General features: G+C 46.1%; 1 protein-coding gene across 1 annotated transcript in view; it reads right to left on the bottom strand.

Moving 5' to 3' along the window:
- Nucleotides 1–4,606: 4,606 nt before the first annotated feature.
- The window catches only part of LOC119163194 (putative phospholipase B-like 2), a 46,006-nt gene continuing 33,215 nt past the window's right edge, over nt 4,607–17,397 (bottom strand). Inside the window, exons 10-12 of the mRNA XM_075873913.1 lie at nt 16,730–16,882; nt 6,974–7,133; nt 4,607–4,822 (exon numbers count right to left, since the gene is read on the bottom strand). Coding sequence (XP_075730028.1) covers nt 4,649–4,822; nt 6,974–7,133; nt 16,730–16,882 — 487 coding nt within the window. The 3' untranslated portion in view covers nt 4,607–4,648. The remainder of the gene's footprint in view (nt 4,823–6,973; nt 7,134–16,729; nt 16,883–17,397) is intronic.

The raw sequence follows: 17,397 nt of genomic DNA, 5'->3' as shown, positions 1-17,397 counted from the left end.
TTACACGCCACGTCAGGAGCGACGGTAGCCCACGGCCTGAGGGCGAGAAATGGTTCCGGAAACAGCTGCAGACTTATAACGAAATCTGTCATCACTATCGTCTCGAACGGCGAAAGTTTGCGTTACCACACCCTCGACTCAAACGACCACAAGCACTATCCATCCGTCTCTTACAGACAGGAGCATATCCCTCACCGGCTGTTTATGAGAGATTCATCAGTGAACTAAAGCCAGGACTCCCCCGATACGGCATCTTGCGATGCAACTTACAACATATGCTGTAGCATTGCTCTGAGTTGCACGTGGACGACGGGTCTGCAATCACAGAAAAGGACTAGAATACACTGCTCACAAGTCCCTACGACTGCGACCAACTTCAGGCCGTTCTGAAAGCTCATGATCTGGCCGTCAAGTTTTGAATACCAGTTCCATCTTAGACACGGCCTGCAGACGAGGCCCTTTAGGGGGGTGATCGCCTCCTCAGGACCAAATAATGTTAATCTCTCAGTCATCTTGTCAGGGGTATCCGTTCTTCACATCAAGGACTAGCGGGGATACACAATGAAACTAAAGTTCCTGAAAAAATATTGACCCCGCATCGCCTTGTTACACTGCAAACGTCGGCGAAAGACGATAGTGTTGCGTTTAGAGAGAGTGAACAAAACGTTTATTTTATGTTCTGCCCAAGAAAATTGGTATATTCTGCAGGCGCTGCGTTAGAGTGCCTCGAGCGTGCGGTAGAGGTAAACGAGCAAAAGTAACGTCACACGTGAGACATGAGCGCTATCTGGCAGTTATCTTTGAAAACGTAGTGCACGCGCCCTGCGCGCCCGTCTCGGAGGTGATAAGCTGTACAACGCAAGGCTACGGGTAGCAAAGCGTTGGAAACGCTTGCCTTTTCGTGCAAGCGTTGCATGGTCAGCGCCCCGTGATAAACGCTACGGTCCTTAGAATTACTTATGTATGCGTTTTCTAGTAAGAGGCACACATACAGAATTTGACGTGTTGTTATGGTGTCTCACATATGCGCAATTAATGCTTTTAATTGACAATCGCACAAGTATGAACGCTGAAACTGGAGCAATATTGATGGGTGCTGCGGATGAGGTCGGCTGTTAGGAATATCGTTTGGCCACTTTGGTGCCATTTAAGGTACCGTTAAGGGCGGACGAGCAGACACGTGTACAGACAGACAGGCAAAAATTTTTGCTTCGAAGGTGGGCGTCCCCAAGACATGGCAAAAGCTCACCGAAGCGCACAAGAACAGCCAGCTGTAGAGGCTCAAGCTGACGCCCACGGGGAAGTTGGTGCTCCGGTACCTCAACTACAGCGACACGTTCATTGCCAATGCAGAACGGAAAAAAGCTCATCCCGCTGCACATTAGAGAGTCGCTGTCCATCGCACCTATTCCACGCACCATGCGTCCTACTTTCCACAAAAGTAGAGAGAGAGAGAATAAACATTTATTAATAACAAATGGAAACTGAGCCTTCTTTGGGTGGGGCCCTCAGTCCAGAACTCCATTGCCTTGCGCGACCCTGCGAGCCCGCTGGACCAGCTGCTGCTGTTCCTGCCGGCGTAAGCTGAGCAGTGCAGACTGCCAAGAGGAAGGGGTGGGATTGGGAATGGGAGGCACGCCTTGTGGGGCAGAGCATTCCCACGTGTAGTGGTACACCGCCGGTACGGATCCACAGAAGGGGCAGTAGGAGGGGTAGAGAGTCGGATGAAAGCGATTTAGCATACAAAGGCAAGGAAATGAATTGGTGTGTAGTTGCCGCTAAGCGACAGCATCTGCTCTGTTAAGTGAAGGATGAGGGGGAGGATACGTATAACAGCTCTGTCGATAGTACTGCAGCGTAGCGTTGTAGTTTAGTGGTTCTGTCGATGCGTCGTCTGGATTGGACAGCTCTTCCAATGGAGCCCGGCCGGTCAGCTCTCGGGCAACCGCATGGACGCGTTCATTACCATGGAGAGAGGCGTGTCCAGGAGTCCAGACGATACGCACAGGACGTAATGCGGACGGTGAGACAGAAGAGAGGATATTGTGTGTATGTGCAGCCACAAGTCCTTGAGCGAAAGCACGGCAAGCAGCTTGTGAATCTGTTACAATAGTGACAAGGGAGTCATGTGACAGTGTCGTAGCGTAAACAATTGCCAGAGCGAGAGCTCCCTCCTCTGCCAGACCACTGTCTGTAGTGCGAAGTGTGGCAGACGCCACAAGGGCGTCTGTGTCATCTGTCACGGCTAAACACATGGCTGACTTCTCTGGGTAGCGTGCTGCATCAGTGTAAAGTACTTGTAAGTCTGATGTACCATCACCAAAGACGCGTGTCATAGCCTAAACTCGGGCACGTCGACGACCGGCGTGGCGGGAGGGATTCATATTGCGTGGAATCGGAGGCACTTTGATGAGTGCGCGGACAGTAGAAGCAAGTTTATATCGCGGTACTTGTGCGGGTTTTTGAGGAATCGGGTAGCCAAGGCGAGACAGGATGGCGCAGCCCTGACGGGTCTGCCTGAGCCATTGGAACTGACTATTGTGCTGGGCCTCAATGAGTTCGGTCACGGTGTTGTGGACTCCTAATTGAAGGAGGCGTTGTGTAGATGCGTGTGGAGGCAAGCCGATAGCCACCTTCACAGCTGTCCGTAGAAGGATGTCCATCTTTTTTATTTGAGCTAGAGTGAGATTGTGAAATGGAAGATAATAGGTGAGCCGACTAACTATGAGTGCTTGTACTAAGCGGAGGACATCCTTCTCACAGAGGCCTCTCCTGCGATTGGTGATGCGTTGGATCATGTGTGTAATTTGAGTTATCTGCTGAGCCAGAAGGTGTGTAGTGTACGAGGCCTTGCCGTCGGACCTAAGGTAGAGGCCTAAAATGCGAATTCGTGGTACCAGAGGGATAGGATGGCCATCTAGAAACAGTGAAATGTCAGGAGAATCAGCGGTTTTGCGGCGCCGCTTGTATACTAATAACAACTCCGACTTATCCACTGAGCACGTAAGGCTGCCGGCAGCAGCATAGTCTTGTACCACAGACACAGCTTCCTGTAGGGCGTCCTGAATGGTTCCGTCTGATTCTTTGGTCGCCCAAATTGTAATGTCATCTGCATAGATGGCATGCTGGATGTTGGGAACCTGTTGTAATAGGGAAGGGAGTTTAGCCATAGCCACGTTGAACAAAGTGGGTGAGAGAACCGAGCCCTGTGGTGTTCCTCTGCCTGCGAGACGAATGACGTCCGAACGGAGGTCTCCAATTCCAATAGTGGCCGTGCGGTCAGAAAGAAAGGACCTGACGTAATTGTAGATACGTGAGCCACACTGAGATGAAGCGAGATTGTCAAGAATAAGGTCGTGGGAGACGTTGCCAAAAGCACCCTTCAGATCCAGGGCCAGAATAGCTCGGACCTGGTTTGAAGTGGGGCTATCCAACACGTCCTGCTTAAGCTGTAATAATACGTCCTGTGTAGAGATACCAGGACGGTAGCCGAATAGTGTATCAGGAAAAAAGTGATTGTCTTCGAGAAATGGTTGTAGTCGAGAGAGAACAACGCGTTCAAAGAGTTTAGCGACACATGAAGTTAAGGATATAGGGCGAAGATTCTGGAGGGATAGCGGCTTGCCAGGCTTTGGAATAAGTATGATTTCTGCGTGTCGCCACTCCTGTGGTAGCGTGCCGTTTTTCCAATGTTCGTAAAAAGCGGTTAAATATTCGATGGACTGGTCATCTAAATTACGCAGAAGTGTGTACGTAATCCCGTCTGTACCGGATGCTGTGTTGCGCCTAATGCTTTGCAAAGCTGCCCTAACCTCTGCTTCTGTAATGTCCTCATCTAGAGGCGTATCGTGTACGTGTGGATAATCACGGTAGGCGGGACGGGGGCCCGTGGACTGCTGCCCCATGTGTTGATCAAGTGGCCGTGCCTCGGATAAGCTCAAAAGGTATGCCGGTGGCGTCTGTTCGTGGAGCGCGTTCTCACTAAACTGGACACTTATTATGGCGTTTGCGATACCTTCCCAAAAGCGAGTGGGTCATGCTACGCATAGCACCGCCGAGTTTACAAAGGCAGCAGTAGCGCTGCCATCGAGAGCGTCACCACTGAGCACGTCAGCACGCAAACGGTAGGCTATCACGTCGAGTATTGCGTGCTTGCGGTGATGTTTTTTGCCACTGCATGCCACTTGCTTATATACACGTCACATCATCGTATTTAACGTTACTTTTTATATTGTTTTCTTTCTCATTCACTCTATTGGTGCATCGCCTAGAGCTGCAGCGCCCAAACGAGCTCTAACGGAAAGATGAGCACACGCCCATCTTTGCGGCAACGAGCCATACAGCCCCTCAGATAGCGTCGTTTACTATCTGCTATGCACGTGAGGAAAAAGGAGCCTGCACATTGACACGAATGGCGCTACCTAATTTTTTTTTCAGGGACTTTTAAGGAAACTAGTTCGACTTTGCCAGTAAAGCTTCCGCTTTAAATTAAATTGAATGCCTTCCATAAAATGCACGATAAAAACCAACCATGTTCTCTTTTTTTTCGCATTGTAGTCATGGCAGCCGATATTATCTAGGAGCACAAGAGACGTGTCCACAGCCATTGGTCTCCTACAGTTTATTCGTTCTGGCTACAACCAAAAAACTACATGCAAGATCCCCAGACATTCTCAACGGGATCGAATTGCCACCGATCCGGATGCCCGATGTGACTGTCGTTGAAACCACTCGTGCTCCACTCGAACGCTGGCACTTGGAACCCAGTAGGTCCGCTAATTGCGATGAACTGCAGCCTTTTAAACTTGTCGTACGTGGTTAACTGAAACATAAACAGAGTAATGGGTTAAGTACATATTGCAAGCACCTATTCAACATTTCTTGCGGTGAAGTGAATGATCGCCAACGCAAGTGTAACGGTGTTTGAATGAAAAAAAAATAATCTTGCAATAGTGTTCTTGTGTGCCTAGCAAGTGCGCCTTCACTTAGTGCAAAAAAGGCTGATAGGGTGCGAATAGATCATTTTATCATTAGCATTCTCGCGTCGGGAAACTAAGTTTTAATCGCGTACCACATGATACTTGTTCCCAGCCATGGACTGACCAAATTGGAGTGCTTTTTCAGCACATCTACTCCGTATTACGTCTTATTTAGGAAGATATTTTTATTGAGTCCGTTGGCATGGCAGCGAACAGGCACAGCCAGGCCCACAGTGTGAACAGGCATTGATTATCATAGCCAATGACTTCAACTAGAAGAGGTAGGTTAGACTGTTGGGCTAGTTGGCTATTCATAAACAACTGGAAGAGTAAGCGCTAAACTGGGGACCACAAGGGAAAGAGTGGACACAAGGCTGGCGCTACCAACTAATTATCATAGTCATCACACCCGCTGAATTTAAAAAGACTTATTTATAGCGATGTGCATGCGTGATATCGCACTCTAGAGTGAAAAGCAAGTGTGACAAACAATGCAAATATGCGATGCACCTGCAAAATAACAACGTACGGGTCACAACTTCACATGTCAATAGTAGCCCTGCAGAAATTTGTATTCGGAAGCGTGCTAAGTAACGAAGGCCTAGGTCATACATGAATGAAAGTCATTTTTTTTAAATGAAATCCGCCTCTAAAGTGCACCGAAACGAAATGTGTCGGTTTATGCACGGAATCGTAGTGCTTTGCCGAATCAGTTGAGACCCAAATACAGGAATGTGTGCGCCAAGATGCGCATACTTGTTTCTTTCTTTTTGGCACTTAGTGCCCGCTTCCTAAGTCGGTAATTGGCACATCTTTCGGACTGTCTAAAGCACAGTTTCCCAAATAACATGCGATTAGAGTAAATAATCTGAACAGAACATTAAAGGAAAAGGTTCGCATGCCTACTGCGTCATCCTTGTATGCTTTCAATACACATTCCGAGGCAAGCTATTTGCAGCTTGTTGTAGGCAGGAAAAGACCAGGGGCACTTGAAGTCTCTTTGCAACTTTCTTGAGAACGTGCGACAGGGTGTTCACGTATGGCATGATCATTCGTGTCCCAGGCGAACCCTGATACCGAGCGCGTACCGTGTTTGACTCCTTGCAGGAGCGACTCGCCAACTGCTGCGATGACCTTCCTTCGAAGGGTAGCCTGCCACCAAAAGGCAGGTCTCTTGCCAATAAAAGTTTTATTATGTTCGGTTTGCATTCTGTTTCCAAAGATACGTTACGCATGAGCAACACACACACACACACACACGCACACACACATCTTGGCACACTTGCGCCACAGGACACCTGAGCAGGATATTTGGATATTTTCGAAAGAGAGTTTAAAGCAGCTGTGGTGCTAAAATGCTTCGCAGACGTCCTGGTTTCAATTAGAATTTTGATCGGGATATTTTTTACCACAAATGTGTTTTTGCCGGAGTCCATGTAGACTTAACAGACGTGCTTCCGTCACAGATATAACGTCATTAAAACCTACATGAGCAGAATGCAAAGACATGAACTAGAACAAAAAAATATTTGTAATTTCGGAGAAGCGGGATTCGAGCTCATGACCTAGGGAGGAGCGATTGAAGGAAAGCGCGCGCTCAGCTGACAGAGCTATCGTTTTTTTTTCTTCTTTTTGGCCAACTGAGCTATTGTGCCCATGCCCGACAGTGTTCAGACGCGCATCATATATCTGACATTCCTTCGCTGTGACATTGCTTTGTGCTATGTCAACTGAAGCAAATAGATAATTCAGGTAGGCGACAAGTGATCTAATATTTCCGATACGCAGCACGTTAATAGGACCATTCAATTCCTTTCAAATTCTACGATAACAAAGAGAATACAACAACGTATCAGCAACACCTACATAGTCCGTGGGACATCTTTATTGGGACGAAAACTTTGCGATGGTGTTCAGTCAGAACCATTAAAATAATTAAAATACAAAGTGAGACTTGATTAATTGCTATGTATGTGGAAAAGAGCCGTGATTACCTTCATATCGATGCCACCGACAGGTCGCCGGTACATTCTGGGAACGTCGTACTCTCCTTTCGGGTCAAGCAGGTCGTAGCGCGATGATATGGCGTAGACAGGGTTGTACGGCGGAGTGCAGTTGCACCGTGACAGGGGGTCGTTGGTGTAATCATTGTACCTTGATGAGGAGAAGAACGCATAAGCAAGTCTTCATACACTTTCGTGGATCAAATTCTGACGAAATCTTTCCGCACTAGATCATCTTCTCAATTCACAATTAAAAATGTTGAACCGCAAAAAAAATTCCTTTAAAATTTTTTAAAGTCACTCAATAGTGAGAAAATTATTCTCTTTATTACAATCGATGAATGAGTTAGTTCGTTGTGGTTGTTGCACATACTGAACATAGCTCAAGTGTGTCACAGATACCGGAATGTGTGTGCTTCTTGTAGCAGAGGAGCTATTTATGCTCGTGGAAACCACATTAGTCGCGTACAAATCTCATAGTGTCATCCACTGGCAGATGCGGAGCACTTCTGCGTCATAGGTGTGATCTGCACTCCCAATGCGCATGCTCTCTCTTCGCGTCTCGTGCCGCATGCTCGCGTATCATTCCAACTGCCGCTTCCCTCCCCCCCCCTTCTCGACTTCCAAGGCTGAAACAGTCAGCGTCTGCTAGTAAAAACCAAAGTGGTTAAATAACCTCCTTGTAAAAAAATCACAGCATATCCATGGGGTGAATGATGATGAGTGGGCGAAGCTCCTGAGGGGAAATCATCGGTAAAACTATGACTCTTCAGTGAAAGTTCGCAAACTACATCACCAAGAAAGACGCGAGAAACACTGTTAGTATATATATACTCGTGCTGCAGCACGGCGATGGCATTGGCGTGAGCCTGGTTGTTCTTGATGGAAGATATTGTGACTAGACTGTTTGAGAACCACAATCTGTCGCACACCCTGCAAGTGCGTCCGAACGTAACGTCTAGAAAGACTCGCTTAAACCGCGCGTCGGCACCTTGGGGCTGAGCTCGCCTGATGCGTTTTGCAGACACCTCACGAACTCTCACTGCATCGGGGTCTGCTTGCCGATACGCACGCTTTCTCGCCGCTTCCCGTTCTCTGACGTTTTGGAGATCCTCTTCGCGCCGTAGCCGTGCCGCTTCGCGTACGGCAGCGTCCTCGCGCCGTTGCCGTGACGCTTGGGCCTCTCGTTCTCGAACGCTGGGATCTTGGAGGCGGACCATGAAACCATGAAACAACTAACCAACTAACCATGACTACTAACTACAAACTAACCATGAAACAGTTCTCTCAGCACTAACAAACCCAATCTCAGCGCTAGAAACAGTCCAAATCGAACCCTCATCGGGCGCCGTACCCGATGACGCCGCCAAAATCAAACATGAAATTGAAACGCTAAAAGCTGCTAACACCGACGCTAGTAATCGACTGCGCCGCAATAACCTTCTCTTTTTAGGTATTGAGGACTCTGTTAAAGAAACTTGGGAAGAATCAGAGCTTAACGTCATAAACTTTTGTTCCGCCCAACTAGATATTACGCTCGAACCAAGAGCCATAGAACGTGCTCATCGGATCGGAAAATTTGCCCCAGACAAGAATAGGCCAATCATGATAAAGCTCGCTCACTTTAAAACAAAAGAAAAGATTTTGAGCTGCGGAATTAAGCTCAAAGATACGACCTTCGCCGTAAGAGAAGACTTTGCAGCAGCCACTCGCCTTGCACGCTCTAAATTACTCAAATTCATTCGGCCACAAAAGTGTGCATTTAAGCTGAGGGTTGACAAACTTATTGTTGGAAATAAACCATACTTCTATGACGCGAAAACTGATAAAGTCACAGAACTTCGGAACTCACCCGTCATTACATTTGAAAACAGCGCATCATCGGAAGCCACCTCTGTTGGCAGAACATGACGGGTTTGCAATCATTCCGCCTCGTGTAACACGTGTATCCGTCCTATGGCATTTCTAAACATAAACATTGCATTTACTAACATACGAAGCATAATTCCTAAACGCGACGAACTTTGCAGTTTCATAAATGATATCAGTGCTGACATGGTGATACTAACTGAAACATGGTTGCATGATGACGTCACAGATACGGAAGTGTTTCCATCCAATTTAAATTTTACAATTTTTCGCCGGGATCGCAAAAGTAAGAAAGGAGGTGGCGTGCTCATAGCTATTAAAAACACTCTAGCATCCTCACTTATTTTCCATGACGATAAAATAGAATTAATCTGGGTTCTTGTCTCCAACGGAGCCTCGAAATTTGTTTTTGGCGTCTGCTATAGGCCGCCAGACAGCCACCCCGACTTCTGCGACCTACTTCATCAATCCCTCCACACCATTACAAATAAACATTCTAATGCACCTATATTTTTGTTTGGGGACTTCAATTATCCTTCAATCAGTTGGTCGTTGCTTTCAGCGTCGAATGGGACATCATCTAAAGAGCAACAATTTTTAAACACTGCCCTTGATTTTAACCTTCACCAGGCTATTACGTGCCCTACCAGGGGCAATAACATACTAGACCTCCTGCTAACTTCGAGCCCTGACGACATAAAAACCATTAATACGCTCCCTGGTCTTAGTGACCACAACCTAATCCATATTTGCATCGCCTCCCCGCTTAAAAAGAAATCACCCACACGGAAGGTAATCACGGATTACAAGAGAGCAAATTTTGATGCGATTAATCACGAACTCGCCAACTTCTTAGAAAACTTTAGGAATACGCACCTAAAACGAAGTGTCAACTGTAACTGGGAACTTTTTAAGACTACAATGCTTAACCTCAAAAACAAATACATTCCTTCTACCCTCATTAAATCAGATTCAAACTGCCAATGGTTTAACAAACAGCTAAAATTACTCTGTAACCGAAAAAAACGCTTGTACAGAACGGCCCGCCTAAGCCAAAGTTCAACTGCGTGGGAGCGCTACCGCGCGTGCGCTAATCAGTACTTAACCGAACTAAAAGCTGCAAAAATCAAATTCTTTTCCCATGACCTACTATCAATTCTTCAATCAAATCCCAGCAAATTTTGGCGCATGCTGTCCCCCAAGTCACAATCTAATCGAATAAGCCTCACTAACGCTGACGGAGAACCAATACACGCTGACCAGTGCGCTTCTGCTTTAAATGACCACTTTACGTCTGTGTTTTCCTCTGCCAACACCACTGATACCGTAACACTGCCCGAATCTGCAGCTGTAGCGATGCCAGAAATTGAAATTACCCCAGAAGGAATATTCCTACTCATTAACAATCTTAAAGTTTCATCCTCGGCGGGCTGCGACAGTATTAACAGTAAATTACTAAAAAATACCGTTTCTGTCTCAAGCCAAATACTTTGCCTAATCTTCACACAATCATTACAAACAGGAAACGTCCCAGACGATTGGAAGAAAGCTCAGGTTATTCCCATCTTTAAATCAGGCAACCGCGCAATCCCAGCTAACTACCGACCTATTTCCTTAACCAGCATCCCATCTAAAATGCTCGAACATATTATAGCTTCAAACCTAATGACATATCTGGAATCCATCAAATTTTTCTTCGATCACCAACATGGTTTCCGGAAACAACTATCATGCGAAACACAACTGGCCGAATTCACACATGATATTCTTCACTTCATGGATGAAAATCTTCAAACTGACGCCATATTTTTAGATTTCTCTAAAGCATTCGACCGTGTTCCTCATAACCTCTTACTCTCTAAACTATGCAACCTTGGAATCCCTCCCAACATAATTTTCTGGATAGAAAATTTTCTAAAAAACCGTAAGCAGTTCACCAGCGCTAATGACCACGACTCACCTCTTTCCGACGTAACGTCCGGCGTCCCCCAAGGTGCCTGTCTCTCCCCGCTCCTTTTTCTAATATACATAAATGACTTACCCACCAATGTGCTAACCAAATTAGGACTTTTTGCCGATGACTGCGTTTTATACTCTCCAATCTGTACACCAGACGACAGCATTAAACTTCAACATGATTTAAATTTAATTGTAACTTGGTGTGATAAGTCACTAATGCCGTTAAACCTAACTAAGTGTAAAATTATGTCATTCACCCGCAAAAAGAGCCCAGAAAAATTTACCTATAGCATAAAGTCTGTTCCCATTAGCCCTACCCTATCATACAAATACCTCGGAGTGCATCTGTCATCGTCGCTATCCTGGTCAACCCATATTCAAATAATCTGTTCAGAAGCTTCACGCACTCTCGGATACCTGCGCCGCAACCTAAAATTAGCCTCACCAGACATTAAAAAATTAGCTTATGAAACGTACGTCCGACCGAAACTAGAATATGCTTGCTCAATTTGGCAACCCTCACAAACATATCTAACTAACGATTTAGAAAGGATTCAGAACCGCGCTGCCCGTTTTATTTACTCCCAATACTCTAACGATATCAGCGTTACTGCACTAAAAGAATCATTGAAACTGCCGTCCCTCGAATCTCGTCGTATCATTTCTCGATTGTGTCTGATGCATGCTTTCTATTATCACCCTCAATCACGGCACGTCCTCCTTCAACCATCACACAGAACTTCATCCCGCATAAACCACAGTCACCCTATCGCACCAATAAATGGACACACTTCTGCAATGATTACTTCCTTCTTTCCCAATGGGATAACACTGTGGAATAAACTACCTGATAATATAGTCACGTGTAATAACCGCCAAATTTTCCGCAGTAAGCTAAAATGTCACATGTCGCAATCTAACTGAATGTGCTGTTTTCCCTGCCAATGTTTAAATACTTTTTTTTAACTAATGTATAAACTGTCGTCACTTTTCTCTGGAAGCTTACCTTTGTACCATTACTTTTTTATTTGCATTTGGTAATATTGGCGTTTTACTTTGCATATTGTACCTTTTTTTTTTTCATTGTTCTTTGAATGTTTACGTTTTGGAACCCTTCGAGTTTTGTTGAGTTGTTCGACATACCTTGTACGCCGCCCCCCCTTATGTAATGCCTCCGGGCCTTTAAGGTGGAATAAATGAAAAATAAATGAATGAAATGAATCCCGTATTCAGACGACACGTTTCGGCCTCCCGCTCTCGTACAGCAGGATCTTGGCGGTGGCGTAGCGCAGCTTCACGAAGCGCTTCTGCCTCATGGGCTCGAACATCGGGATTCTGTCTGCGAGTACGCACTGCGGCCGCCTTGCGTGCTCGCCGCTCTGCGGCCTTAACCATTGGGCAACTCCGAGTGCGCGCCAACAGGGAACGGATTCTATTACAAACTAGAGGTGGCTACATACATACGCCGAGGATTGATAGAACCATGCCTTAAGGAGCTTCGCCCCTAAAAACCGACTGCTTGCGCTGCACAGCCGTTCCTGGATCGCGCGTTTGGAATTGAGGCGTCTTTAATTGGCTTTTGCTTGACGAACACCTCCTAGAGGAGGTGCTGGCTGGACGTTGAAGGTTGAGTTACTGTATATGCTATCTGTAGGTACAAGAGTTGCGCATAGGTCCGCCATCTTGCCGGCTGAAATGTTCATGTCATACAGGAAAGCCACCCCTTCTGTCAGCAGCCCTCGCGTTCACACGGCCGAGAGAGGGAGAGAAACGTCTTTATTCATAAAGGCATAGAGAAGGAGGGCATAGGAGTAACCCCTAGTCCGGAGTCCCTAGAACGACTCCGGCGACGAGTCGAGCGCGCTGTATCATAGCTTGGAGGACCTGAGGAGGTCCATCACGGAAAGCATCGTCCCACAGCTCCTCGTTGCGTAAAGGGTGGAGGAAAGCAGGTAATTGAAGAAAGATGTTCTCAGTGCACTCGATCGAAACATGAAAGGTCGTGGGCGAGTTTACAAAGCTGGGGCAACGGTCTGAATATCCCTGCGAGTAGAATTTATGAAGAGATAGCAGATTAGCGAATGTTTTAGTCTGTAGCTGACGTAACTTTACTGCCTTCTCTCACGAGGAAGATGGCAGTGGGGCGTACTGAGTGCAAAGGACGTTCTTTTAGTGGCAGACAATGTCGTTGTAAGTGAGACGAAAAATGCCAGCTCACCGGCAGCATCTCGGCCTCCGTACAAGAAACACCACACGAGCCCAGAGCACGTCCGCTCACTCTACTGCTATGCGACGTTGATCCACGAGCATTAAAAGGCACAAAAGTGAGCTCGTGAGCCGGGAACGTGTAGCAACGCATCGCCAGAGAGGGGAGAGCGAGCCCATACACGAGTGGCGGCGGACGCATCCGAGCGAGCTCCTGCACCGAACCGCGTTTCCTTCAACATGTAGCGACTGCGGATTCACTTGTAACTTGGATATAATATAGTTTACTTTTTTTTTTGAAATCAAGCCCTGCCTCAACCAATCATTTCAGACATCGCTGACGCCTTCCGAATGTAGGAGCCGACGCAGCTCAGCGGCTCCCTGCTTTTTTTATCTCGTTCATAACCTGTGGTTGTCGCAATGACTTTCACTTCGAAGAAAAAAAAATGGAGAGCTCTAATAAATAAATGTGTTAGATATTAGTAGTACTATAGCTGGTTCGATCGAAGTCACCATTGGGAGATATTTTTGTATGAAATAGCAAACAAGAAAGCCATAAATTGTCGAGAATCGTATACACGATTTGCGATAACTTAAGTTCCGCAAATAGCTGTTTTCACGCATTGTGTCTTCACTTTAAACGATTAAGCAGGTGGCTTGATAAAACGATTGCTAAAGCTGTCCTTCCGTGTTTTACAAATAGCACAAGCAAACGAGAATGTGGAGCATATTGATACGTAGTTGTGGCATCCTATGATCGTGGAAACTATGCAGCACTGAGCCACGGCGCTGCACAGACACCTCTAACACTGACGTCCACTACAAAATGACAAAACAAGACCCAATTGCAACACCAACGAAGTTGTACTCAGCGGGATCTCCTCGCCAGACTGGCGTGGCGGTCGCCAGAACCTGTGTGGCCGTAAAGTTGGCTTTCCCTAAATTCGGCGCTTCTGCGCACGTGACTGCATGGGCGAATGGGGGTGCGACCGGCGAGTCAATGGCGCAACTCTACTACCTAAAGGTAGCATATAGTTGCATATATAGCATATAGCATGTACTCTATAGTTGAAGGCAATGCCTCTCCTTCATTCAATAATAATAATAATAATAATAATAATAATAATAATAATAATAATAATAATAATAATAATAATAATAATAATAATAATAATAATAATAATAATAATAATATTAATAATAATAATAATAATAATAATAATAATAATAATAATAATAATAATGCAAAAACTCAATTGGCATTCTGAAACCATACTGATTTAGGCAATATTCACGTGACACCCGCACCGCTCTACAACGACACACACCTGTTCTTCCCGTGAGAATTTGCAGGTGGCTTTTTTTTTCTGCTCCATGTGGAGCAAGTCCATACCAGTGGCAGAGCATGGGTGCTCCAAGTATCTTCCATTAGCATATCCAGAGCAGCTTCCTCAAGACATCCCCTCCACGGGGCAGCACTTTCTACTTCGCGAAAAGCGGCAGATTCCACCGGAAGTCGCAAGTGCCCGCGCCCTGAAACGATCCAGCTATAGGTGCGCTAAAGAACGCCGGTCACGTCGGTTGTGCCTCGCATCGAAGTTAGCGGTTCGCCAGCGTAGCGTCACTATGGCCAGCGCGTCCACTCGTGCAAGAATAAAAAATTGGCAGCATATCCATGGAGTAAATAATGAAGAGTGGGGTGAAGCATTTGTTCTTGCTTCCGTCCGTCCATGCGTCCATCCGCCCATCCGTGCGTGCGTCTGTTCGTGCGTCCATTCCTGCGTTCGTCCATGCTTCCGCCCCTGCGTCCGTTGATGCGTCCATCCATGCATCTGTCTGTGTGTCCGTTCGTCCATCTATCTAACACTCCAAGTACCACCATCTCGCATCTTTCATCATATATTCCCCATATAGAAGCACCGCCATCCAGCGGACATTCCAAGGACTAAACGAGAGGTGGCACACGCACACTTTCTTACGGCTTGCGCTTCTGGTCTACTTCCCACTTTTAACCACCTAGAGTTCATGGTATATACCAGTTCATTGTATTCATGGCACTGCGGCCCAACGCTCGCTAAACCTTTCTAAAACAAAGGAGGTTAGCCCAGCGAGTATAATGTAGCACCCTTTTCCTCTCAGATAGTGCTCAATGTACATGCCAATGGCTGCTAATGGGAAATGAGAGACAGGACAATTCGGCTTTTACTTTCTTACGGCTTGCGCTTCGTGTCTACATCCCACCTTTTACCAACTCGAGTTCATGGTATATAGTAGTTCACTGTATTCATGGCACTGCAGCCCAACGCTCGCTAAACCTTTCTAAAACCTATAAGGTTAGGCCCAGTGAGTATAACGTAGCAACCATTTCTTGTCTTCTGTACATTGTTGAACAATAAAAAATTCGCCGCGTGCGTGTTAACTAAAAGCCGAATTTTCCTGTCTTTCATTCCCCCTTAGCAGCCATTGGCATGTACATTGAGCACTATCTTTTATTGTTCAACAACGCACAGAAGAAATCTCTCACCAGCACCACCTTTTAGTCAAAATGTTATACTTGGTACACACTACAACGGCTACGAGGGAGGAACAGGTGCCGCTATAAAGAGCTTCGCCCCTAGAAAGACGCACGCATCAAGTTTCCTTCTGGCCCTGCCATTCGCTCCAGGGGGAGCGTGTGTGTTCCATTCCTAGAATCCCTTCTTTTGTCGTCAACCAGATTGGACTGCTCTGGCACAGTTTGTCGGGCACTACGAATTCTTGACTGGATGATGCGATCATTCATTGCGAACTGCATGCGCTCTCGTCGTTCACTTATGTTCACTGATTTGTACAGCGTGGGATGTAATGATTCGGAAGGGCGAGAGAACATGTCCTCTTGCCCTTCCGAGTTAGAGAGGAATATAAATGAAGAAAAAAAAACAAGAAGAGAAAGGTGGGAATTGTTGAGAGATAGAAAAAGAATTACGTAGACGCAGATAGAAAGATAAAAATAGTTACGAATAATATTAGAGAAAGCAAACAAATAGAGCGAAAAGAGCAAAACACAAAGAGAAAGAACGAGAAATAGAGACAATTCAGAAAAATAGCACACAGAAATCTTGATAGATTTATATTTGTGTTTTAACGTCCCAAAACCACCATATGGTCATGAGAGATGCGGTAGTGAAGGGCCCTGGAAATTCCGCCTCCATCGGAAATGCAGCCGCCGCCGCCGCCGGGATTTAAACCCGCGACTTGTGGGTTAGCTGCCGAGTATCTTAGCTACTAGACCACTGCGGCAGGGCTCCAGATAGATAGACAAGGAGGATAGATAGAAAGAGGACGAGAGTGAAAGCGAATACACTGTTGTCACAAATAGTATAGTGTATCAAGGTTGTGGGAAAGAGAAGTGAGGGGGGAGATTAGGCATAAGAGGAAGAGCGTGAAGCCTATAACAGCCATATAGTTAGTAAATTCAGAGGAAAATAGTCAAAATGAAGAGTGATTTGAAGGTGATGATGAAGGGTAGGGGAGTAGCACAGCCATTCATTGTACAGTACATTTGCGCAACGGGTGGGTAAACAGAAGGAAGAGTGAATAATAAAAACAAGAGGGGAGCACCACCAGCTTCATTTTTTGAGTCCTAACACGAATACTACGTAGCATCCCCCTTTTCCCCCCCTTTTTACACTGTGAACACAAAACAAAAATACTGGTCGAAGGCTTTCACATTACCTCATAAGCCACGTCATGGAGCCTAGGTCCGTCACATTGACGTGGTCTCTTCGGAAGATATTCGCCCGGGCCGTTTTGTCATAACTGTAGTAGTCTCCGTACTTTTCCACTAGTGCTGTTTGTCCACTTATCACGAAGATGTCATCGAAGTAGCTGAAAAATTAGTGGAAGACGTGCCGGTGGTAGAGAGCTTCAGTACGTATTTTTATGGGAGCGAATTAAAAATGCAACCTCTTCGGCCGATTTACGGCTCCATAGTGAACTTTTCTCTCATTAGCCATGTCTCAGCCACCATGGGCTCAGCAAATTCATCAAATCAAGCTGTAAGGTAAACAGCATGAACATAAAAGTAAACGGATAGAAAGTACTGTAGAGATGACAGCGAGAACTGATTTTTTTTTTGTTTCAGAAAGCTACTGATGATTGCAGGGCTTCCTGCGCTTCTAATTTTCTGTCGCAGTGAGGTCCTATCGCCAGAGGAGACCTTCAACAAATGGATGTTATGTGCAACTTTCTCGGGCGCTCCTGTAATGTTTAGCAAGGGTGTAAGCAGAAATATATCGGTGTGCGGGCCACTAACCACCACAGTGATCTACAGTGGGATCCGGGTAGGCAGATGTGTTCGAGTGTTCTCTGTGTGTCATGGCAAAAGAAATTTATGGGGGAGG

This window comes from Rhipicephalus microplus, chromosome 9 (assembly GCF_043290135.1).
Source record: "Rhipicephalus microplus isolate Deutch F79 chromosome 9, USDA_Rmic, whole genome shotgun sequence".
Classification (NCBI taxonomy): Eukaryota; Metazoa; Arthropoda; class Arachnida; order Ixodida; family Ixodidae; genus Rhipicephalus; species Rhipicephalus microplus.
Note: the sequence above shows the minus strand (reverse complement) of the source record. Positions and strands in the feature narration are given on the sequence as shown.